The sequence below is a fragment of the Oncorhynchus mykiss genome, chromosome 27 (assembly GCF_013265735.2).
Source record: "Oncorhynchus mykiss isolate Arlee chromosome 27, USDA_OmykA_1.1, whole genome shotgun sequence".
Lineage (NCBI taxonomy): Eukaryota > Metazoa > Chordata > Actinopteri > Salmoniformes > Salmonidae > Oncorhynchus > Oncorhynchus mykiss.
Window position 1 is genome coordinate 5,835,001 of NC_048591.1, and position 22,500 is coordinate 5,857,500.

The window sequence follows — 22,500 nt, forward strand, 5'->3', positions numbered from 1 at the left end:
TGTCTCTCTCTCTCTCTCTCTCTCTCTCTCTCTCCACCCGACTGTGTCTCTCTCTCTCTCTCTCTCTCTCTCTCTCTCTCTCTCTCTCTCTCTCTCTCTCTCTCTCTCTCTCAATTCAATTTGCTTTATTGGCATGACGTAACAATGTACATATTGCCAAAGCTTATTTTGGATATTTACAATATAAAAAAAAAAAAAAATGAGAATCAAATCGTCAACAGTAACAACAATAACCAAGTGTCAAAATAACCATACATTCAACAATAACAATAAGTATATGACACTCTCTAATTGTTTTATATTTTTTACATTTTGTCAGGAAATGCAGCTCCGTCTCAGGTTCTGCTGTTGTGCAGTAACCATGGTCAAATATTTAGCCACGGTGTACTGTCGATTTAGGGCCAGATAGCACTGCATTTTGCTTTGTGTTTGTGCTTGTGTTTCCCAATAAACAATGTAGTTTTGTTTTGACTGTGTTGTAATTTGGTTTATCCTGATTGATTGGATGTTCTGGTCCTGAGGGCTTCAGTGTGTTAGTAGAACAGGTTTGTGAACTCAGCCCCAGGACCAGCTGGGTGAGGGTCCTGAGGCCTCAGTGTGTTAGTAGAACAGGTTTGTGAACTCAGCCCCAGGACCAGCTGGGTGAGGGTCCTGAGGCCTCAGTGTGTTAGTAGAACAGGTTTGTGAACTCAGCCCCAGGACCAGCTGGGTGAGGGTCCTGAGGCCTCAGTGTGTTAGTAGAACAGGTTTGTGAACTCAGCCCCAGGACCAGCTGGATGAGGGGACTGAGGCTTCAGTGTGTTAGTAGAACAGGTTTGTGAACTCAGCCCCAGGACCAGCTGGATGAGGGGACTGAGGCTTCAGTGTGTTAGTAGAACAGGTTAGTGAACTCAGCCCCAGGACCAGCTGGATGAGGGGACTGAGGCTTCAGCGTGTTAGTAGAACAGGTTTGTGAACTCAGCCCCAGGACCAGCTGGATGAGGGGACTGAGGCTTCAGTGTGTTAGTAGAACAGGTTTGTGAACTCAGCCCCAGGACCAGCTGGGTGAGGGTCCTGAGGCCTCAGTGTGTTAGTAGAACAGGTTTGTGAACTCAGCCCCAGGACCAGCTGGATGAGGGGACTGAGGCTTCAGTGTGTTAGTAGAACAGGTTTGTGAACTCAGCCCCAGGACCAGCTGGGTGAGGGTCCTGAGGCCTCAGTGTGTTAGTAGAACAGGTTTGTGAACTCAGCCCCAGGACCAGCTGGATGAGGGGACTGAGGCTTCAGTGTGTTAGTAGAACAGGTTTGTGAACTCAGCCCCAGGACCAGCTGGATGAGGGGACTGAGGCTTCAGTGTGTTAGTAGAACAGGTTTGTGAACTCAGCCCCAGGACCAGCTGGGTGAGGGTCCTGAGGCCTCAGTGTGTTAGTAGAACAGGTTTGTGAACTCAGCCCCAGGACCAGCTGGGTGAGGGTCCTGAGGCCTCAGTGTGTTAGTAGAACAGGTTTGTGAACTCAGCCCCAGGACCAGCTGGATGAGGGGACTCTTTTCTTTGTTCAGCTTGGCATTTCAGGGCTTGGTAATGATATGAGAGGGGGTCACTGTATTTTAGATGTTTCCAAAACTTAATTGCCTTTTTTTGAGTTTTTATTATTAGTGGATATTGGCCTGCATGCATTGTTTGTAGGAGAATCTTACAGAACTCTGCATGCAGGGTTTCAATGGGGTGTTTGTCCCATTTGATGAAATCTTGTTTTGCAAGTGGACCCCACACCTCGCTGCCATAAAGTGCAATTGGTTCAATGACATATTCAATTAGTTTTAGCAAATTGTAATAGGTATTTCAAATTGAATTAGCTTTTTAATGGTGTAGAATGCCCTGTGTGCTTTCTCTCTCAGTTCATTCACTGCCTCATTAAGGTGTCCAGTTGAGCTTATTTTTAAACCTAAGTAATTGTAGTGTGTGCATTACTCTATATATTTTGTACCAATTGAGAACTTTGGTCTAATTCCCTGAGATCTGGATCTTCTCTGGAAAATCATTATTTTAGTATTTTGGGGGTTTACTGCCAGGGCCCAGGTCTGGCAGTACTGCTCTAGCAGGTCCAGGCTCTGCTGAAGGCCATGTGTTGTGTGCTGTGGGTTTTACAGCACATGGCCTCTCTCTCTCTCTCTCTCTCTCTCTCTCTCTCTCTCTCTCTCTCTCTCTCTCTCTCTCTCTCTCTCTCTCTCTCTCTCTCTCTCTCTCTCTCTCTCTCTCTCTCTCTCTCTCTCTCTCTCTCTCTCTCTCTCTCTCTCTCTCTCTCTCTCTCTCTCTCTCTCTCTGTCTGCCTGTCTCTCTCTCTCCCACTCTCTCTCTCTCCCTCTGTCCCCCCTCTCTCTCTCCCCTTCTCTCTCGCTCTCCCTCTCTCTCCCTCCCTCGCCCTCTCTCTCTCTCTCTCTCTCTCTCTCTCTCTCTCTCTCTCTCTCTCTCTCTCTCTCTCCCCCCGACTGTGTCTCTCCCTCCCTCGCCCTCTCTCTCTCTCTGTTCTTTATCCCCATGTAAACCCATTCCTTTCATTGTTACTGCCCTCGCTCTCACTTCTGTCCCTCTGGTGACGTGAAACCACACACAGTGAGCTACAGAAGTATTTCTCTGTACTCCAGCACTTTGGTTTTGAAATGACACTTTGAATATTATAGTCCTGAATGAATCGGTAATAATGATGAGTGAGAAAGTTACAGACGCACAAATATCATACCCCCTGAGACATGCTAACCTCTCACCCTTACATTAACCAGGGGAGGTTAACATTTTTGCGTCTGTAACTTTCTCACTCCTCGTTATTCACAATTAATTCATGACTATCCATAATCATGGGAACATGAAGTGTGGATGAACATAACTTCAAATTCAAATGAAAGCTGACAATCTGCACTTTAACCTCCCAGTCATTGTTTCATTTCAAATCCGTAGTACAGAACCCAAACAGCAACGACGTAGCTGGGGCTCACCGTAGTTTCCTTTGCGGTGGGAATTGTATGGAGCAGGGAACAATAACCATACCACTAACGGTGCTCCTGGGGGTCTCCCCTTTCAGCGACAGCGAATGGAGCGTCATGAACGGGATAAACCTCTGGGTCCCAAGTGTTCTTCCCTGTCTCTTCTATGTCCTCCTCCAAGTCCTTTCCTTCTTTTTAACCTCACCGTGGCGTCTTGGGAGCCACACTCTCCAAGTACCACTCATTATTAACCCATGAACACCACTCTCATTCTGTTCTGCTGTCTGTGTGTGGGCGGTTGACACACTAACCTGATATCTCCTCTTTGCACGCAAAGAGAGTGTGTACGTATGTGTTGGGTGTGTACTTGCGGGTGCTTGTCTATATTTTTGGGGATGGACAGTTTTTCTCTCTCCACAGCCTTGAATCCGGTTTACTGAGAAAGTAGAAGCAGGGGAATTTTGAGAGGCCATCCAGACACACACGCGCGCACACACACACACACACATCCCTATACCTACTTTCTCGCTGGCCGTGCCTCATACTAAAAACCACAAATGTGGATGTTTAGCAGCCAGTGACCAGACGAGGTAATTTCCTGCGGAAGCCAAAGGGGGCATCTCGTTATGGGCCGGGGAGGCGAGAGGGACACGATGGGGGAGATGAGACTAGAGGGGGGGGGTCAGGGAGGGAACACACCATGCTGCGAGGGCTCTGTTGTTTCAGAGCGTTTGAAGTAGCCTGGAATCACATAACTTTGTCAAGCCAATTAACCCGCTAAGAATGTGACTCAAAGAGGCAGAGGAGGAGGAGAGGTGGAATGGGAGGGAATGAAGAGTCTGATACTAATCATGTCCTGAATGAAAGAACACAAAGATGGAGAGCATAAAGGAACAGAGGAGGGACGGGATCACGCGGCAGCAGGGTGGGGTGGATGCCAGCAGGGTGGAGTGGATGGCAGCAGGGTGGAGTGGATGGTAGCAGGGTGGAGTGGATGGCAGCAGGGTGGAGTGGATGGTAGCAGGGTGGAGGGGATGGCAGCAGGGTGGGGTGGATGGCAGCAGGGTGGGGTGGATGGCAGCAGGGTGGAGTGGATGGCAGCAGGGTGGAGTGGATGGCAGCAGGGTGGGGTGGATGGCAGCAGGGTGGGGTGGATGGCAGCAGGGTGGGGTGGATGGCAGCAGGGTGGGGGGGGATGGCAGCAGGGTGGGGTGGATGGCAGCAGGGTGGAGTGGATGGCAGCAGGGTGGGGTGGATGGCAGCAGGGTGGAGGAGATGGCAGCAGGGTGGAGGGGATGGCAGCAGGGTGGGGTGGATGGCAGCAGGGTGGAGTGGATGGCAGCAGGGTGGGGTGGATGGCAGCAGGGTGGAGTGGATGGCAGCAGGGTGGAGGGGATGGCAGCAGGGTGGGGTGGATGGCAGCAGGGTGGAGGGGATGGCAGCAGGGTGGAGTGGTGGCAGCAGGGTGGGGTGGATGGCAGCAGGGTGGGGTGGATGGCAGCAGGGTGGAGTGTATGGCAGCAGGGTGGGGTGGATGGCAGCAGGGTGGGGTGGATGGCAGCAGGGTGGAGTGGATGGCAGCAGGGTGGAGTGGATGGCAGCAGGGTGGAGTGGATGCCAGCAGGGTGGAGTGGATGGCAGCAGGGTGGAGTGGATGGCAGCAGGGTGGAGTGGATGGCAGCAGGGTGGAGTGGATGCCAGCAGGGTGGAGTGGATGGCAACAGGGTGGAGTGGATGGCAGCAGGGTGGAGTGGATGGCAGCAGGGTGGGGTGGATGCCAGCAGGGTGGAGTGGATGGCAGCAGGGTGGAGTGGATGGCAGCAGGGTGGGGTGGATGCCAGCAGGGTGGGGTGGATGGTAGCAAGGTGGGGTGGATGGCAGCAGGGTGGAGGGGATGGCAGCAGGGTGGAGGGGATGCCAACAGGGTGGGGTGGATGCCAGCAGGGTGGGGTGGATGCCAACAGGGTGGAGTGGATGGCAGCAGGGTGGGGTGGATGGCAGCAGGGTGGAGTGGATGGCAGCAGGGTGGGGTGGATGGCTGCAGGGTGGGGTGGATGGCAGCAGGGTGGGGTGGATGGCAGCAGGGTGGAGTGGATGGCAGCAGGGTGGGGTGGATGGCAGCAAGGTGGGGTGGATGGCAGCAGGGTGTAGTGTATGGCAGCAGGGTGGAGTGGATGGCAGCAGGGTGGGGTGGATGGCAGCAGGGTGGAGTGGCTGGCAGCAGGGTGGAGTGGATGGCAGCAGGGTGGAGTGGATGGCAACAGGGTGGAGTGGATGGCAGCAGGGTGGAGTGGATGGCAGCAGGGTGGGGTGGATGCCAGCAGGGTGGGGTGGATGCCAGCAGGGTGGAGTGGATGGCAGCAGGGTGGGGTGGATGCCAGCAGGGTGGAGTGGATGGCAGCAGGGTGGAGAGGATGGCAGCAGGGTGGGGTGGATGGCAGCAGGGTGCGGTGGATGGCAGCAGGGTGGAGTGGATGGCAGCAGGGTGGAGTGGATGGCAGCAGGGTGGAGGGGATGCCAACAGGGTGGGGTGGATGCCAGCAGGGTGGGGTGGATGCCAACAGGGTGGAGTGGATGGCAGCAGGGTGGGGTGGATGGCAGCAGGGTGGAGTGGATGGCAGCAGGGTGGGGTGGATGCCAGCAGGGTGGAGTGGATGGCAGCAGGGTGGAGTGGATGGCAGCAGGGTGGGGTGGATGGCAGCAGGGTGGAGTGGATGGCAGCAGGGTGGGGTGGATGCCAGCAGGGTGGAGTGGATGGCAGCAGGGTGGAGTGGATGCCAACAGGGTGGGGTGGATGCCAACAGGGTGGGGTGGATGCCAGCAGGGTGGGGTGGATGCCAACAGGGTGGGGTGGATGCCAGCAGGGTGGGGTGGATGCCAGCAGGGTGGGGTGGATGGCAACAGGGTGGAGTGGATGGCAGCAGGGTGGGGTGGATGCCAGCAGGGTGGGGTGGATGCCAACAGGGTGGGGTAGATGCCAACAGGGTGGGGTGGATGCCAGCAGGGTGGGGTGGATGTTAGCAGGGTGGGGTGGATGCCAGCAGGGTGGGGTGGATGCCAGCAGGGTGGGGTGGATGCCACTAGGGTGGGGTGGATGGCAGCAGGGTGGGGTGGATGCCAGCAGGGTGGGGTGGATGCCAGCAGGGTGGTGTGGATGCGTACACCCAGGGGCTAGTCCATGTCTGTTCTAGGTTTCAGGTTTCAAATGGCACCCTATTTTCTGGATGTAGTGCACTACTTTTGTCCAGGGTCCATAGGGTATAGTGCACTATATAGGGAATTAGGATGGACCCACTGTTACTGTGATTCCATTCGGGTGTTGCTGGTGTGGTGCAAGCCATCGTATCCAGCTTCAAGCACCGCTGTCATGACAACACTGTCACTGAAGGGACATGTGTGGATGTGTGTGTGTTTGTGTGTGTGTCTATAATTACAGTTGGGCTCGTGATACTCCAGGTGAGTGGTGCCATCTGTATGAGAGAGGGGTTATGATAGTAATGGGCCTGGTAGCAGAATGATTGGTGTGATGCTCACGGATTGTAGAACATGGGGTGGTGGAGAGAAAGAGAGAGAGAGAGAGAGAGAGAGGTAGAAGGGAGCGAGAGAGAATACTGTTATAATCGATAGTTTTGACGATCATATTTATCATGTGCACTTTTGCATGTGTGTGCGTGTATGTGCGTGTGTGTGTGTGTGTGTGTGCGTGGAGGGGAAATTCCTCTCTCAGGGATGGGAGTCCTTCCTGTCGTAGAGCTGTGTTTGTACAGCCTGGCTCAGCCGGGATATCCTACCCTGCCCATGTCTGAGGGCTCAGAGAGAGGTGGAGAGTGAGGGGGGGGGGGGGGGGGGGGGGGGGGGGGGGTCATAGTGCCCATCAGAAATGGAGTGAGAGGGATAAAAGAGATAACAGAGAGAGACAGAAACAGAGAGAGAGAAAGAGAGATAGAGAAAGGAAGAGAGAGTGCTTATCAGGGAGAAATGGAGAGAGGGGCACACCTGGCTCCATGAGCTTTGAGGAAAAGGATTGTGGGCATACATGGGCATCTGTCTGGGTATCATTAACTCAAGCCTTGTTTTTATTTATGGTAGACTGGAGGGGAAGGGAGGGAGAAACGATCAGACAGTTTCCAGCGATTTATGGCCGTTTTAATTTCCTTGTTGTTATTGCGTCTTGTTTTGGGAACTCCCTCTCGTTCTCTCTCCATGCTAACACAGCCTGTTAAGAAGAGTGGTCAACGAGGGCATAGCTGTGGAGACCTGCAACTGTGGATCTGTGGTATGTCCAAATGGAAAAGGGCCCCATCGTCCTTCCAGCCCACAGCAACATCAACCTCAGACTTTTTGCGGATGGAGAGGTTACGAGTGGTAGAATTAGCAAATTGCTCCCAGAACAGTGGTTTAAGAAAAGATGAAATAAATGACAGTTCTGCAAGAGATGACAGACATTCCATGGAAGTTTTCCAGAGGAAATAGAGAAGTTAGGAATAGTGAAGTTGAGTGTCCTCTTGAACGAATCAACTTCAATTATAAGTGTTTTAATGGTTTCTTCCAGCCTCTCAATTCACTCCCGTGACACACTTTGAGCCCACTCCTCAGCTCTACATGACACACACACACACGCACACGCACACACACACACGCGCTCTCACAGTGAACTATGAAATAACACACACAAGACACACTGTGGTCGTCAACGCACACACACACACACCAGACAACACTGCACTCCCACACACACTCCCACAGCGACATTCCACCCTGACAAACACACAAATACACACTCACACAGACACAGGTACACCATGCTCTCATCCACATCACTCCCCGGCTCTGTCATCCCTTCTGTTGTTGTTTTGGTGACTAACATTAAAAATATCACTGCACTATTGTCAGTGTCGCTTATATCATCGGTGGCCAGTGGCGACGAGTCATTCAGGACAGGTGGGGCAGAGCCGTGATTGGCTCAGTGTTCTGTCACTCATGGGGACACTACGTCACAGCAAAATATACGGGTAGAGCTTGAAAATTCAAGCCCCTTGGGTGCTGCCATAGACTTACATTAGAAGTGCCCATTCAAGAATGCTCAAGGTCATTGGCCACATTGCGCGGCACCACCTTCCTGTTCAAGAGAGCACAGCACAACAAGATGAGTCCAAAAATGTCTTGTATGCTGCTGCATAAATTATATAATATGCCAGGGAGATATGTATACAGTAGAAGAGAAAGTAATACTAAGTGTACTGTATGTTGTGTGGTAAGCTGTAAGTAGCCCATGTGCCTCACCCTATTAATTTACTCCCTTTTCACCTCATAAATTAGCCTACTGTTCCGACTTGGTGGTGCACATTTCTCATATAGCCTGTTTTAGAGAAATGTCATCATCGAATATTGTACGAGCTTTCATTGTCTGCTTGTATGCCCCTTTATTTATCCTACGGTTCTGACTTGGTGTACAGGGAGAATACTGTAAGAACTGCCCATGTTCTGAATTCGATCCCTGTACATTTCAAAAGTGCTCAACTATTTGTTATGTTGGCCTCATCCGTCCCCAGCTCGCTCATTAATGTCTTAATCGAAATTACAGATGGCCTCTTATACGATCTTCGTCCCTTTATGCCATAGTTTGTACATCTCAATTGTCAGTAGAAATCACATTTGTTTCAGCAAGTTGTCCATATCAGCTATGTTTTTTTTTAAAGGCAGTAGATGAGGCTGAATGAACTGTTTCGCTGCCAGACAAGGCTCCGCTGATAGCCAGGTGTAGCAGTGGTAAGACGTTGGGACTGCTGTTGGGACAGCTTTATGTAGGCCCTAACCGTTTGTCAGCACCGCTTGTCACCGTTATAGTGCAATTCGTGTATTGTTTAGTGTTGTGTTGTGGCTTTACTGGCATGCATAAAACATTTTTGGTGGGTTTTTCCCCACACAAGATTTACATGCTAAAATCACCACAGTCAGTAGCCATGTGTCTCATTATTGTTGTTTAATTTCCTCTCTCTCTGGTCATAAACGCACACACACACACACACACACACTCACCGTGTACTCACTCAGGCCTGTTTTTTAAATATTTATTTTTACTTAGCAACGTATCTGTGTATTTCTAACCAGACTGGTAAGAGATAGAGTGGAACCACTCTGTTCTGGTGGAACTGCAGGGTTGGGTGACAAGGAGAGAAGGGAAATATCATGGGTCAAAAGTTTGTTTGTATGTTTCTGTCAGTGTGTGAGAGAGTGAGTGGATGTAGTGTATGTGGGGGGTGCTAGGGGTGTATACATTCACAGCATGTATTTAATAGCAGACTATTGTGGTCTAATGATAATAACAATGATTTGGTTGGTCACCTATATTTGTCCTATTGTTGTTGTGTATACCTGTGTGTTAAACTGTTGGTATGCTTCTGTGCATCTGATTTGCATATCTGTGTTGATTGCGTTACTGATAGATGACATGCTGAAGTGTGTTGGACAGTGTATCTGCTTTGTAGTATAGCATTATTGGAAAGTGATGCGTTTATGATAATGATCCTTATGGCACAGTTCACATCAAACAATTGGACAATTCCACGGTAACGGAATTGCACTGAGACGCTGATTTTCTACTTAAAATGTGTGGCCAAACTAAAAACATTGATTTTAAAGTTTAACAAACCGTACACCTCTATGCACAATGACTACTTTAAACAATTTCACAATTCATTTTTGACATGAACACGTTTACTGGAAGAATAGTGCAAAGGCAAAGTTTGGTAACAGAATTTCGGTCAAATCTAACCTCAGTTTAAAAAAAAATAAAAAATGTTTCCAAGAACTTTGTTAAATATCTGCTCTGAATGTCTGCAGAAAGAACGGGCTGTCAGCTATGACACGACACCGTGACTTTGAAACAAATCCGTTTTGGTTATTGAACTGCAGTAGGTGAAGTGGATTTACATTATGGTAATGGGAATTTCATGAAGGGTCCCTGATGAATAATCATTCTATATGAATGTCATTCTCTTCATGGCGATGTATTCTAAATAGGTACACAAAGGTATAAATATTCGACATTCTCCTTTGCATATTTGGGCATTTTCTACACACTGAATATTATTTTAATGAGCTCTGCCCCCCCCCCCCTGAAAAAAAACAAACATTTGGTTGTTCCAGACAGGACCAAATCTAAACCAATCATAGACGTCTATATTTCCTATGTTTGGGCATCAAAGTACAGCACAGTAGATTGGAGTAGAGTACTCGCTGTGCCCTTGAGCAAGGCACTTCACCCTAATTGCTCCTGTTAAGTCGCTCTGGATGAGAGCTTCTGCTAAATGACTAAAATGTAGAGTTCAGTTATAGTGTACTCAACTCTAGTGTGGTCTACTGTGTACTGAACTCGACTTTTCTTCGCTGTACTCTATTGCGTGCTGTACTGTGCTGTCCAAATGTATCAACCCAACTGTCGTTTTGGATATATTTCTAATATCTTTATAAACTTGTCTGGTAGATGTTTTCTAAAACACCTTTTCCATCTGTTTGACCAGAAATCTAATATTTTTCTTATTGCTTATTTTCAGGATGGAAAATGGTAGCTTTAGCAAAAAGGTCTGGTCACTGGTACACCCTTCCTGAGTGCGTGTGTCACCTGGCTGTGTGTGTGTATGACCTGGGCTCTGCGTGGATGTGTGTGTGTGTGTGTGTGTGTGTGTGTGTGTGTGTGTGTGTGTGTGTGTGTGTGTGTGTGTGTGTGTGTGTGTGTGTGTGTGTGTATGCAGTGATGTAAAGTACTTAAGTAAAAATACTTGAAAGTACTACTTAAGTTATTTTTGGTGGTATCTGTACTTTACTTTACTATTTATATTTTTGACTTTAACTTTTACTTCACTACATTCCTAAGGAAAATAAGGTACTTTTTACTCCGTACATTTTACCCAAAAGTACTCGTTACATTTTGAATGCTTAGAAGGACAGGAAAATGGGCCAATTCACGCACTTATCAAGACAACACATGGTCGTCCCTTGTGCCTCTGATCTGGCAGACTCACTAAACACAAATGCATCTTTTGTAAATTGTGTCTGAATGTTGGAGTGTGCCCCTGGCTATCCATACATTTTTCCAAACAAGAAAATGGTGCCATCTGCTTTTCTTAAAAGAAGCAATTTGAAATGATTTATACTTTTACTTTTGATACTTTAGTATATTTAGAACCAAATACTTTTACTCAAGTAGAATTTCACTGGGTGACTTTTCCTTTTACTTGAGTAACTTTCTATTAAGGCATCTATACTTTTACTCAAGTATGACAATTGGGAACTTTTCCCACCTCTGGTCACATGGGCCCTCCCTTAGGTCGTAGCCAGCTGCTGACATGGGAGCAGGTACAGGGTGGGGGAGAATGGGGGTTGGTTGGTGAAGGACTGGGGAGGGGTGGGGCAGCGGTAGGAGAAAAGAGGGAGAGAGATAATATGACCTTTGAAATGTCTCTATGCCTTTGGAACATTTGTGAGTGTAGTGTTTACCATTCATTTCTGATTGTGTGTTTCACGTTTGTATGTGGTCTAGTCCACTCGCTTTGGCTCTGTAAACACATGTTTCTCCTGCCAATTAAAACCCTTAGAATTTCTTTGAATTGAGAGAGATGTAAGGAGAGAAAGGGGATGAGAAAGGTGTATTGGACACGGCGTAATTCCCTACCCAGAAGTCTTCCGACAGGATGCCCAAACCGGTGATGACTTCCGCCCATAATCGCGCCCCTCCCCCCCCCCCTCCCCCTATAGAAATAGAATAGGTAGAGCGGTCATTGTTCTTCGATTCTAATTTGCCATTGTCCACGCACTAGTCTATAATAATTTTCCAACGTTCTGAGAGATGACAAACATCAATGAATCCAAATGGTTCCAGCATCCCGAGCCACAAACACCCTGCTTGCAGTCTGGGAGGTCTCAATGGCTCTCATTAGCACTCTGACTGATGCGGGCGACCACTGTGTGTGTGTTAATGGGGGTGGATTGTAAACACCATAGGTAAAGATAGTGGAGTGAAAAACACTCAAGTATGAACACGAACACACACGCACACACACGCACACACGCCCTCAGCGTCTACACTCCTGCGCACCTTCCCCGCCCTTCATCCTTCCCTCCCCACTCCTGAATGTCTTTTCCAACCTCTAAAAAACTGCCCTCTACACATTTTTACATTTTTACACCTCCTCCCGCCTCCCTCCTTCCCTCCCTTCATTCTTATACATATAATTTACTCTCGGCTCACTTACTATCTTTTATCTTATATTCCGCCCTCTTTCCTTCCGTCTAAACTCACCTTCCATCATCCATCTCTCCCCCCCTCGCTCCACTCATCCCCTCGGCGGTGGGCCCTTAGAGCAGAGTCGTGACTGCACATCCATGCAGCCCTTTAGGAGGACACCCTACCCACAATGCATGGCGGGGTGATTTGCATGGCAGCTGCTGGGGTGTTTCGGAGAGAGAGAGCGAGAGGAGGGATGGAGAAAGGGGGGACATGTATCTGAATTATTCATTGCTGAATAATTCAGACCCATGTCTATAAAAACAACAACAACAAAAAAACACCTGTCCTCCTTATCTCCCCTGAGTCGGGTATCTCAGTAAATCCAAATTCGTCAGATATCTGCTGCTTGTCCCTGTCTTCTGTATGGGCCCCGTTGTAGCCAGATGTAGTCGTCTATACAGTACTCTCTCTCTCTCTCTCTCTCTCTCTCTCTCTCTCTCTCTCTCTGTCTCTCTCTGTCTCTCTCTCTGTCTCTCTCTCTGTCTCTCTCTCTCTCTATGTCTCTTTCTCTCTCTCTCTCTCTCTCTCTCTCTCTCTCTCTCTCTCTCTCTCTCTCTGTCTCTCTCTGTCTCTCTCTCTCTCTCTCTGTTTCTCTCTCTCTGTCTCTCTGTCTCTCTCTGTCTCTCTCTCTCCCTCTCTGTCTCTCTCTCTGTGTCTCTCTTTCTCTGTCTCTCTCTTTCTCTCTCTCTCTCTCTCTCTCTCTGTCTCTCTCTCTCTCTCTCTCTCTCTCTCTCTGTCTCTCTCTGTCTCTCTCTCTGTCTCTCTCTCTGTCTCTCTCTCTCTCTATGTCTCTTTCTCTCTCTCTCTCTCTCTCTCTCTCTCTCTCTCTCTCTCTCTCTCTGTCTCTCTCTGTCTCTCTCTCTCTCTCTCTGTTTCTCTCTCTCTGTCTCTCTGTCTCTCTCTGTCTCTCTCTCTCCCTCTCTGTCTCTCTCTCTGTGTCTCTCTTTCTCTGTCTCTCTCTTTCTCTCTCTCTCTCTCTCTCTCTCTCTCTGTCTCTCTCTCTCTCTCTCTCTCTCTCTCTGTCTCTCTCTTTTTCTCTCTCTCTGTCTCTCTCTTTTTTTCTCTCTCTCTCTCTCTTTCTCTCTCTCTCTCTCTCTCTCTCTCTCTCTGTCTCTCTCTCTCTGTCTCTCTCTCTCTGTCTCTCTCTCTGTCTCTCTCTCTGTCTCTCTCTCTCTGTCTCTCTCTCTGTCTCTCTCTATCTCTCTCTCTCTCTCTCTCTCTCTCTCTCTCTCTCTCTCTCTCTCTCTCCCTCTGTCTCTCTCAAATTCAAATTCAAATTCAAGCTGCTTTATTGGCATGAAAAACATTGTGTCAATATTGCCAAAGCAACAATGTATACCATATACATTGTAACAAAATTATAAATGATAGCAAATAATAATATAAAATGGTAGTAAATAATAATACAAAAATAATAACAATAAAATGGTAACAGTCTACAGTAAACATTAATAATTATAGTAATAACAATAATAGTAATAATAAGTAAGTTACTGTTTACTATGCAGATGTTATTATTCAGTGTCCCTCAGGCTATGGCAGGAAAATACATATTTGGCTGCAAGAGGAGCCATTGCTCCTTCGCCCATGAGTATTCTTAGTTTTTCCTCTGGGTTCAATTTGTAAAAATTTGGAATATATGTAGTAATTTCTGTGAATAATGAATCTCTTTGTGAGGAATATTTATCACAGTAAAGGAGAAAGTGCATCTCTGTCTCTACCTCCCCTGTCATGCAGTGACCACATACACGCTCCTCTTTGGGTAGCCATGTCTTTTTATGTCTGCCGGTTTCTATTGCCAATCGGTGGTCACTCAGCCTGTACTTGGTAAGGATCTGTCTCTGCTTCGTATCTCTGACAGAGTAGAGATAATCAGCCAATTCATATTCTCTGTTTAGGGTCAGATAGCAATTTAGTCGGCTTTGGGATTTTGTTTCGTTTTTCCAGTATTGTAAGTATGATTCCTTTGATTGGTTCATGATTTTGTTTATTGGAATTCTTTCTTTTGAAGCAGTGCTGGTGTCAGCTTGATTGGTGAGGTCCAACACCAGCTGACTGAGAGGGCTCGTTTCTGGGCTCAGCTCTTGGGCTTGAAGTGCTTTAAATTGCAGACTCGAATTTGGACTTGAATTTAGATGTAGCCAAAATTTTAATGATCTTTTCTGTATTTTCATTATTACTGGAAAACGGCCCAATTCTGCCCTACATGCATTAGTTGGTGTATTTCTCTGGACTTGTAGAATTTTCCGACAGAATTCTGCATGTAGGGTTTCAATTGGATGTTTGTCCCACATTTTAAAATCCAGTTTATTGAGTGGCCCCCAAACCTCACTTCCATAAAGTGCTATTGGTAGGATTACACTGTCAAATATTTTAGTCCAAATTCTAATTGGGATGTTGATTTTGAATAATTTCATTTTTATTGCATACATTGCTCTGCGGGCTTTTTCTTTGAGTGCATTCACTGCCATATTAAAGTTTCCCGATGCAGATATGGTCAGACCAAGGTAGGTGTAATTTTTTGTGTGTTCAATTAAGGTGTTGTTCAGGGTGAATTTACATTTTTGTTTCTGACATCTGTTTTTTTTTTGGAAAATCATGATTTTAGTTTTTTGGAAATTTACTGCCAGGGCCCAATTATGGCAATATTGCTCCAGAATATTAATGTTTTGTTGAAGACCTTCTTTGGTTGGTGATAGAAGTACCAAGTCATCAGCATATAGCAGGTATTTCACCTCTGTGTCAAATAGTGTGAGTCCTGGGGCTGGAGATTGGTCCAACATGTCTGCTAATTCATTGATATAAATGTTGAAAAGATTTGGACTCAAATTGCAGCCTTGTCTCACACCTCGACATTGTGAAAAAAATTCTGTTCTTTGGTTTTTGATTTTTATTGCACACTTATTTTCTGTGTACATACATTTTATTAAGTCATACACCTTACCACCAAGCCCACTTTGTAGAATTTTGTAGAATAGCCCTTCGTGCCAAATCGAATCAAATGCTTTTTTAAAGTCAATAAAGCAAGCAAAGATTTTGCCCTCTTTTTTTTGGTGGACGTGTTTATTAATTAGTGTGTGTAAGGTGTATATATGGTCAGTAGTGCGATGGTTAGGGAGAAAGCCAATTTGACATTTACTTATTACATTTTTTTCTTGAAGAAAGGTTTGAATTCTTGAATTCAAAATGCTACAGAAAATCTTTCCCAAGTTACTGTTGACGCAAATTCCCCTGTAATTATTGGGGTCTGATTTGTCTCCACTTTTGTGGATAGGGGAGATGAGCCCCTGGTTCCAGACATCAGGGAAGCAGCCAGAAGTTAAAACCATGTTGAACAATTTAAGCACAGCATTTTGCAACTCAGGTGTGCTGTTTTTCAGCATTTCATTTCTGATGTTGTCTACACCACAAGCCTTTTTTGATTTAATAGATTTTAGCTTTTCATTTAGTTCTTGTTGGGTTATTGGGTAATCTAATGGATTTTGGTTGTTTTTAATGACTGATTCCAGGATGTTCAATTTTTCTTTAATTTCTAATTGGTTCTGGTTTAAGTCTTTTTGTGGGATGTTTTTGTATAGATTATCAAAGTAAGTTTTCCAAATTCCTACATCTTGTATGGCTAATTCTTGTGGCTTTGTTGTGCTTAAATTGTTCCACATGTCCCAGAACTGATTTTGGTCAATTGCGTTTTCAATTTCATCAAGTGTCTTGTTGGTATAATTCAATTTCTTGCATTTCAGTGTTTGTTTATACTGTTTCAGAGTTTCAAAGTATTCATATCGTAGCTCTGGGTTGTTTTGCTGCTTATGTTTTTTGTTTGACATTTGTCTTAGGTGTTTTCTAATTTTTTAATTGTCTAATTGTCTCTCTCTCTCTCTGTTTCTCTCTCTCTCTCTCTCTCTCTCTGTATCTCTCTCTCTGTCTCTCTCTGTCTCTCTCTGTCTCTCTGTCTCTCTCTCTGTATTGCTGCTGAATTCCTAATAGTTCACGCCACTCTGTCGTATCATACAAGCATACCTGGGGCCGTGCTGATCTAGGATCTGTTCATATAACATTATTTCTTATGATCTAAAACGCAAAACTGATCCCAGATCATGGAAAAATGCTAACCTCCTCCCTGTCCTTAAGGGCCTGGCGGAGTTGCCAGAATGCTCCGTAGATGTGGGTAACACATCTGGGGTAGCCTAGTTTGGCATAACACATTAATGCTGCTGTATAGGGCTGACACAATTTCCTTATAACCGTCTTAACCCCTAACCTCCCCTGTTATTGTAATGGTGAGAGGTTAGCATGTCTTGGGGGTAGGATATTTGTGGGTCTGTAACTTTCTCACTCATCAATATTCACATTTAATTCAGGATTATCCATAATCATGGTGCATCCACATTATAGTAGAAGTGTTTAGAAACATATTCTATAACTATTTACATTAAAAGTGACTCCACACAACAAAAGCATCCAACAAATGTGTAGAGTCACAAGCTTGATGTAGTCATTGCGTGCTATGAATATTGGACCAAATACTACACTTTTTACTACTTTAATACAGATAAGTGAATTTGTCCCAGTACTTTTGGTTCCCTAAAATGTGGGGACTATGGACAAAAAGTGCTGTCATTTCACCCAATTTGGATAAAATACAGTGCCTTGCGAAAGTATTCGGCCCCCTTGAACTTTGCGACCTTTTGCCACATTTCAGACTTCAAACATAAAGATATAAAACTGTATTTTTTGTGAAGAATCAACAACAAGTGGGACACAATCATGAAGTGGAACGACATTTATTGGATATTTCAAACTTTTTTAACAAATCAAAAACTGAAAAATTGGGCGTGCAAAATTATTCAGCCCCCTTAAGTTAATACTTTGTAGTGCCACCTTTTGCTGCGATTACAGCTGTAAGTCGCTTGGGGTATGTCTCTATCAGTTTTGCACATCGAGAGACTGACATTTTTTCCCATTCCTCCTTGCAAAACAGCTCGAGCTCAGTGAGGTTGGATGGAGAGCATTTGTGAACAGCAGTTTTCAGTTCTTTCCACAGATTCTCGATTGGATTCAGGTCTGGACTTTGACTTGGCCATTCTATTACCTGGATATGTTTATTTTTGAACCATTCCATTGTAGATTTTGCTTTATGTTTTGGATCATTGTCTTGTTGGAAGACAAATCTCCGTCCCAGTCTCAGGTCTTTTGCAGACTCCATCAGGTTTTCTTCCAGAATGGTCCTGTATTTGGCTCCATCCATCTTCCCATCAATTTTAACCATCTTCCCTGTCCCTGCTGAAGAAAAGCAGGCCCAAACCATGATGCTGCCACCACCATGTTTGACAGTTGGGATGGTGTGTTCAGCTGTGTTGCTTTTACGCCAAACATAACGTTTTGCATTGTTGCCAAAAAGTTCAATTTTGGTTTAATCTGACCAGAGCACCTTCTTCCACATGTGTGGTGTGTCTCCCAGGTGGCTTGTGGCAAACTTTAAACGACACTTTTTATGGATATCTTTAAGAAATGGCTTTCTTCTTGCCACTCTTCCATAAAGGCCAGATTTGTGCAATATACGACTGATTGTTGTCCTATGGACAGAGTCTCCCACCTCAGCTGTAGATCTCTGCAGTTCATCCAGAGTGATCATGGGCCTCTTGGCTGCATCTCTGATCAGTCTTCTCCTTGTATGAGCTGAAAGTTTAGAGGGACGGCCAGGTCTTGGTAGATTTGCAGTGGTCTGATACTCCTTCCATTTCAATATTATCGCTTGCACAGTGCTCCTTGGGATGTTTAAAGCTTGGGAAATCTTTTTGTATCCAAATCCGGCTTTAAACTTCTTCACAACAGTATCTCGGACCTGCCTGGTGTGTTCCTTGTTCTTCATGATGCTCTCTGCGCTTTTAACGGACCTCTGAGACTATCACAGTGCAGGTGCATTTATACGGAGACTGGATTACACACAGGTGGATTGTATTTATCATCATTAGTCATTTAGGTCAACATTGGATCATTCAGAGATCCTCACTGAACTTCAGGAGAGAGTTTGCTGCACTGAAAGTAAAGGGGCTGAATAATTTTGCACGCCCAATTTTTCAGTTTTTGATTTGTTAAAAAGGTTTGAAATATCCAATAAATGTCGTTCCACTTCATGATTGTGTCCCACTTGTTGTTGATTCTTCACAAAAAAATACAGTTTTATATCTTTATGCTTGAAGCCTGAAATGTGGCAAAAGGTCGCAAAGTTCAAGGGGGCCGAATACTTTCGCAAGGCACTGTACCCTCAACTTAAAGCAGACTGCACTTTAAGCTACCGGTAATAGTCATGGTTTGATTTCAAATCCAAACTTTTTGAGTATACTTTTATTTTTTAATGATTCACTGTCCCAGTAATTATGGAGGGCGCTGTATATACTGTGCATTCAGGAAAGTATTCCGACCCGTTTACATTTTCCACTTTTTGTTATATTACAGCCTTATTCTAAAATGACTAAATCATTTCCCCCCCTCATCAATCTACACACAATAGCCCATAATGACAAAGCAAAAACAGTTTTTTAGAAATGTCAGCAAATAAAAAACTGAAATATCACATTTACATAAGTACTCAGTACTTTGTTGAAGCACCTTTGGCAGTGATTACAGCCTCGGGTCTTCTTGGGTATGACGCTACAAGCTTGGCACACCTGTATTTGGGGAGTTTCTCCCATTCTTCTCTGCAGATCCTCTCAAGATCTGTCAGGTTGGATGGGGAGCGTCGCTGTACAGCTATTTTCAGGTCTCTCCAGAGATGTTCAATCGGGTTCAAGTCCGGGCTCTGGCTGGGCCACTCAAGGACATTCAGAGACTGTATATCCTGAAGACGGAACAGCTTGGCATTCGTGTGGTTGAGTCCATTTCAGCGGTAACATGGACTTTTTAAAACTTTGTTGCTCCTTGCTGAAATGTAGAATGTTCATTCAAATTATGTTAACTGATGTGGCTCATGAAATGGAATGGTTTTTTTTTGTAATGTCAGTTGAGTGGAATCAACAAATCACAGCACATATTGATGGCTCCACTTCCTGCTTTTACTTCTTGCTTTGCTCCTATGGCCAAAGATGGTGGATACGTTAAGATAGTTCACTCAGGCCGTTTACCATTGGATAAAAAAAAAATCAGTTGCCTGACTGGCTCTCCAATGCAACACTATCTGATTATGGTCTACTTTGTTCATTGGCTGTAATGTAACCAGAAAAAAAATAAGGATTGGGGTGTTTCGCTATGGGTACACTTTGCAATGGCAGCCAGTCCACCCATTATGCCATCAATGACTAGAATGGGGACGCCCGTTCTATTCAATCTATTTATATGGCGGCACATGCAGTCAGGAGCGGAGAAGATTCTGTGTGTCAGATCATTTCAATTTTTATATTTATTATAATATACATTTTTTTGCTTTTCTAACTGTTATTACGATGTCCGCGGTCATTTGGCTGGCCCATTACCATCATCCAAAATCCCATGACCGTCACATCCCTACTGCCATATGGATTTTATGGACGTTTCTGGTTGTGAGTAAAAAAAAAAAGACATTCTTCTTCACACTGCGAGGTTGCAAGGTTGTATTTGTTTCATTTAAATCGGTAGTCCTTCTGTGAGCTACTATGTGTTCTTGGCTAGCTCTTTTGGGTGTTTTTACGCCAGATTGGGGTTAAGAACTTTGTAACAGATCTGTTTGTATCAGAACTACATACGTAGATAAAACTGAATTGACTGAACCTTGTTCTCTCTCTTTGTCCTCCACAGAAATCTTTCTCCTTGGTGTTAGAGGCTCTGGACCATGACAACGAAACATCAGAATCAGGTAAGGCTGGAGAGAGAATTTCCACAGTGTGTGTGTGTGTGTGTGTGTGTGTGTGTGTGTGTGTGTGTGTGTGTGCGTGTGCGTGTGTGTGTGGGTGAGAGAGAGAGAGAAAAGCAGAGAAAGAGACAGACAGACTAAATTGCCTTCTTTCTCTGAGCACAGCCAGACTCTCATACTTTCCCACACACTTTAAAGGAAAATAAGCAGTGATACAGACAGACAGACAGGGAGGGAGGGGGACATAGAGTGCATGTGGCCCCCTCCCCTCCCCCTTCCCGTTTGTGACCCGGGGCTATGGTTCCCCTCTGTCCTCACTGGGTCCCCTTGCTGTCTCGAAAAGGAGGTGCAACCAGTATGTGTCTGTTTTGAATGTGTGTCGATGTGCAGGGGAGATGCAGTGCAGCCAATCTGTATGCCTTTACGTGTGTGTGTGTGTGTGTGTGTGTGTGTGTGTGTGTGTGTGTGTGTGTGTGTGTGTGTGTGTGTGTGTGTGTGTGTGTGTGTGTGTTTCTAATTGTGCCTGTACGTGTGTGTCAGTGTTTCTGAGGTCTCCCAGTCAGACCCTTTCATTTCACACTCCACTCCTTGTTTCTGCTCATAATCAGAGAAATCTGCATGATAAGGAATGTGAGCAGCATTCTCTAAAAACAGACAGACACACTACATGACCAAAAGTATGTGAGTGGTGCTCTTCGAACATCTCAATTAAAAATCATGGGGCATTAGTATGGAGTTGGTCCCTCCTTTGCTGCTGTAACAGCCTCTACTCTTCTGGGATGGCTTTTCGTTAGATGTTGGGACATGGCTGTGTGGACTTGCTTCCATTCAGCCACAAGAGCATTAGTGAGGTCTGGCACTGATGTTGGGAGGTTAGGCCTGGCTCACAGTCGGCGTTCCAATTCATCCCGAAGGTGTTTGATGGGGTTGACGTAAGGAGTCTGTGGAGGCCAGTCAAGTTCTTCCACACCGATCTAGACAAACCGTTTCTGTATGGACCTCGCTTGGTGCACTGGGGCATTGTCATGCTGAAACAGGAAAGGGCCTTCCCCAAACTGTTGCCCCAAAGTTCGGAAGCACAGAATCGTCTAGAACGTCATTTTATGCTGTAGCGTTAAGATTTCCCTTCCCTGGAACTAAGGGGCCTAGCCCAAACCATGAAAAACAGTCCCAGACCATTATTCCGCCTACACCAAACTTTTCAGTTGGCTCTATGGTAGTGTTCTCCTGGCATCCGCCAAACCCAGATTTGTCCGTCGGACTGCCAGATGGTGAAGCGTGTTTCATCATTCCAGAGAACGCATTTCCACTGCTCCAATGGCGACGAGCTTTACACCCCTCCAGCCAACGTTTGGCATTGCGCATGGTGATCTTAGGTTTGTGTGCGGGTGCTCGGCCATGGAAACCCATTTCACGAAGCTCACGACAAACAGTTTTTGTGCTGAGGTTGCTGCCAGAGGTACGTTAGAACTCTGTAGTGAGCTCAGGTGCATCCTGTTTCCATTGATCATCCTTGAGATGTTTCTACAATTTGTTTGAAGTCCACCTGTGGTAAATTATGATTTGGAAAGGCACACACCTGTCTATATAAGGTCCCATAGTTGACAGAGCATGTCAGAGAAAAAACCAAGGTCGAAGGAATTGTCTGTAGAGCTCCTATACTGGATTGTGTTGAGGCACAGATCTGGGGAAGGGTACCAAAAAAATTCTGCAGCATTGAAGGTCTCCAAGAACACACGGGCCTCCATCATTCTTAAACGGAAGACGTTTGGAACCACCAAGAGAGGGGCCTTGGACAGGGAGGTGACCAAGAACCCGATGGTCACTCTGACAGAGCTCTAGAGTTCCTCAGTGGAGATGGGAGAACCTTCCAGAAGGACCACCATCTCTGCAGCACTCCACCAATCAGACCTTTATGGTAGAGTGGCCAGATGGAGGCCGCTCCTCAGTAAAAGGCACATGACAGCCCACAAGCGTCACGTCTGGAGGAAACCAGGCACCATCCCTACTGTGAAGCATGGTGGTGGCAGCATCATGCTGTGGGGATGTTTTTCAGAGGCAGGGACTGGGAGACTATTCAGGATCGAGGGAAAGATGAACAGAGCAAAGTACAGAGAGAGATCCCTGATGAAAACCTGCTCCAGAGTACTCAGGACCTCAAACTGGGATGAAGGATCACCTTCCAACAGGACAACAAACCGAAGCACACAGCCAAGACAACGCAGGAGTGGCTTCCAGACAAGTCTCTGAATGTCCTTGAGTGGCCCAGCCAGAGCCCGGACTTGAACCCAATCGAACATCTCTGGAGAGACCTGAAAATACGCTCCCCATCCAACCAGACAGAGTTTGAGAGGATCTGCAGAGAAAGAATGGGAGAAACTCCCCAAATACAGCTGTGCCAAGCTTGTAGCGTCATACCCAAGTA

At 46.0% G+C, this 22,500-nt stretch overlaps 1 protein-coding gene across 1 annotated transcript in view; it reads left to right on the forward strand.

Annotated features, from left to right (window-relative positions):
* The window catches only part of LOC110507396 (protein jagged-1b-like), a 47,541-nt gene that overhangs the window by 12,355 nt on the left and 12,686 nt on the right, over positions 1–22,500 (forward strand). Inside the window, exon 3 of the mRNA XM_036964866.1 lies at positions 20,021–20,078. Within this exon, the coding sequence (XP_036820761.1) occupies positions 20,021–20,078 (58 nt within the window). The remainder of the gene's footprint in view (positions 1–20,020; positions 20,079–22,500) is intronic.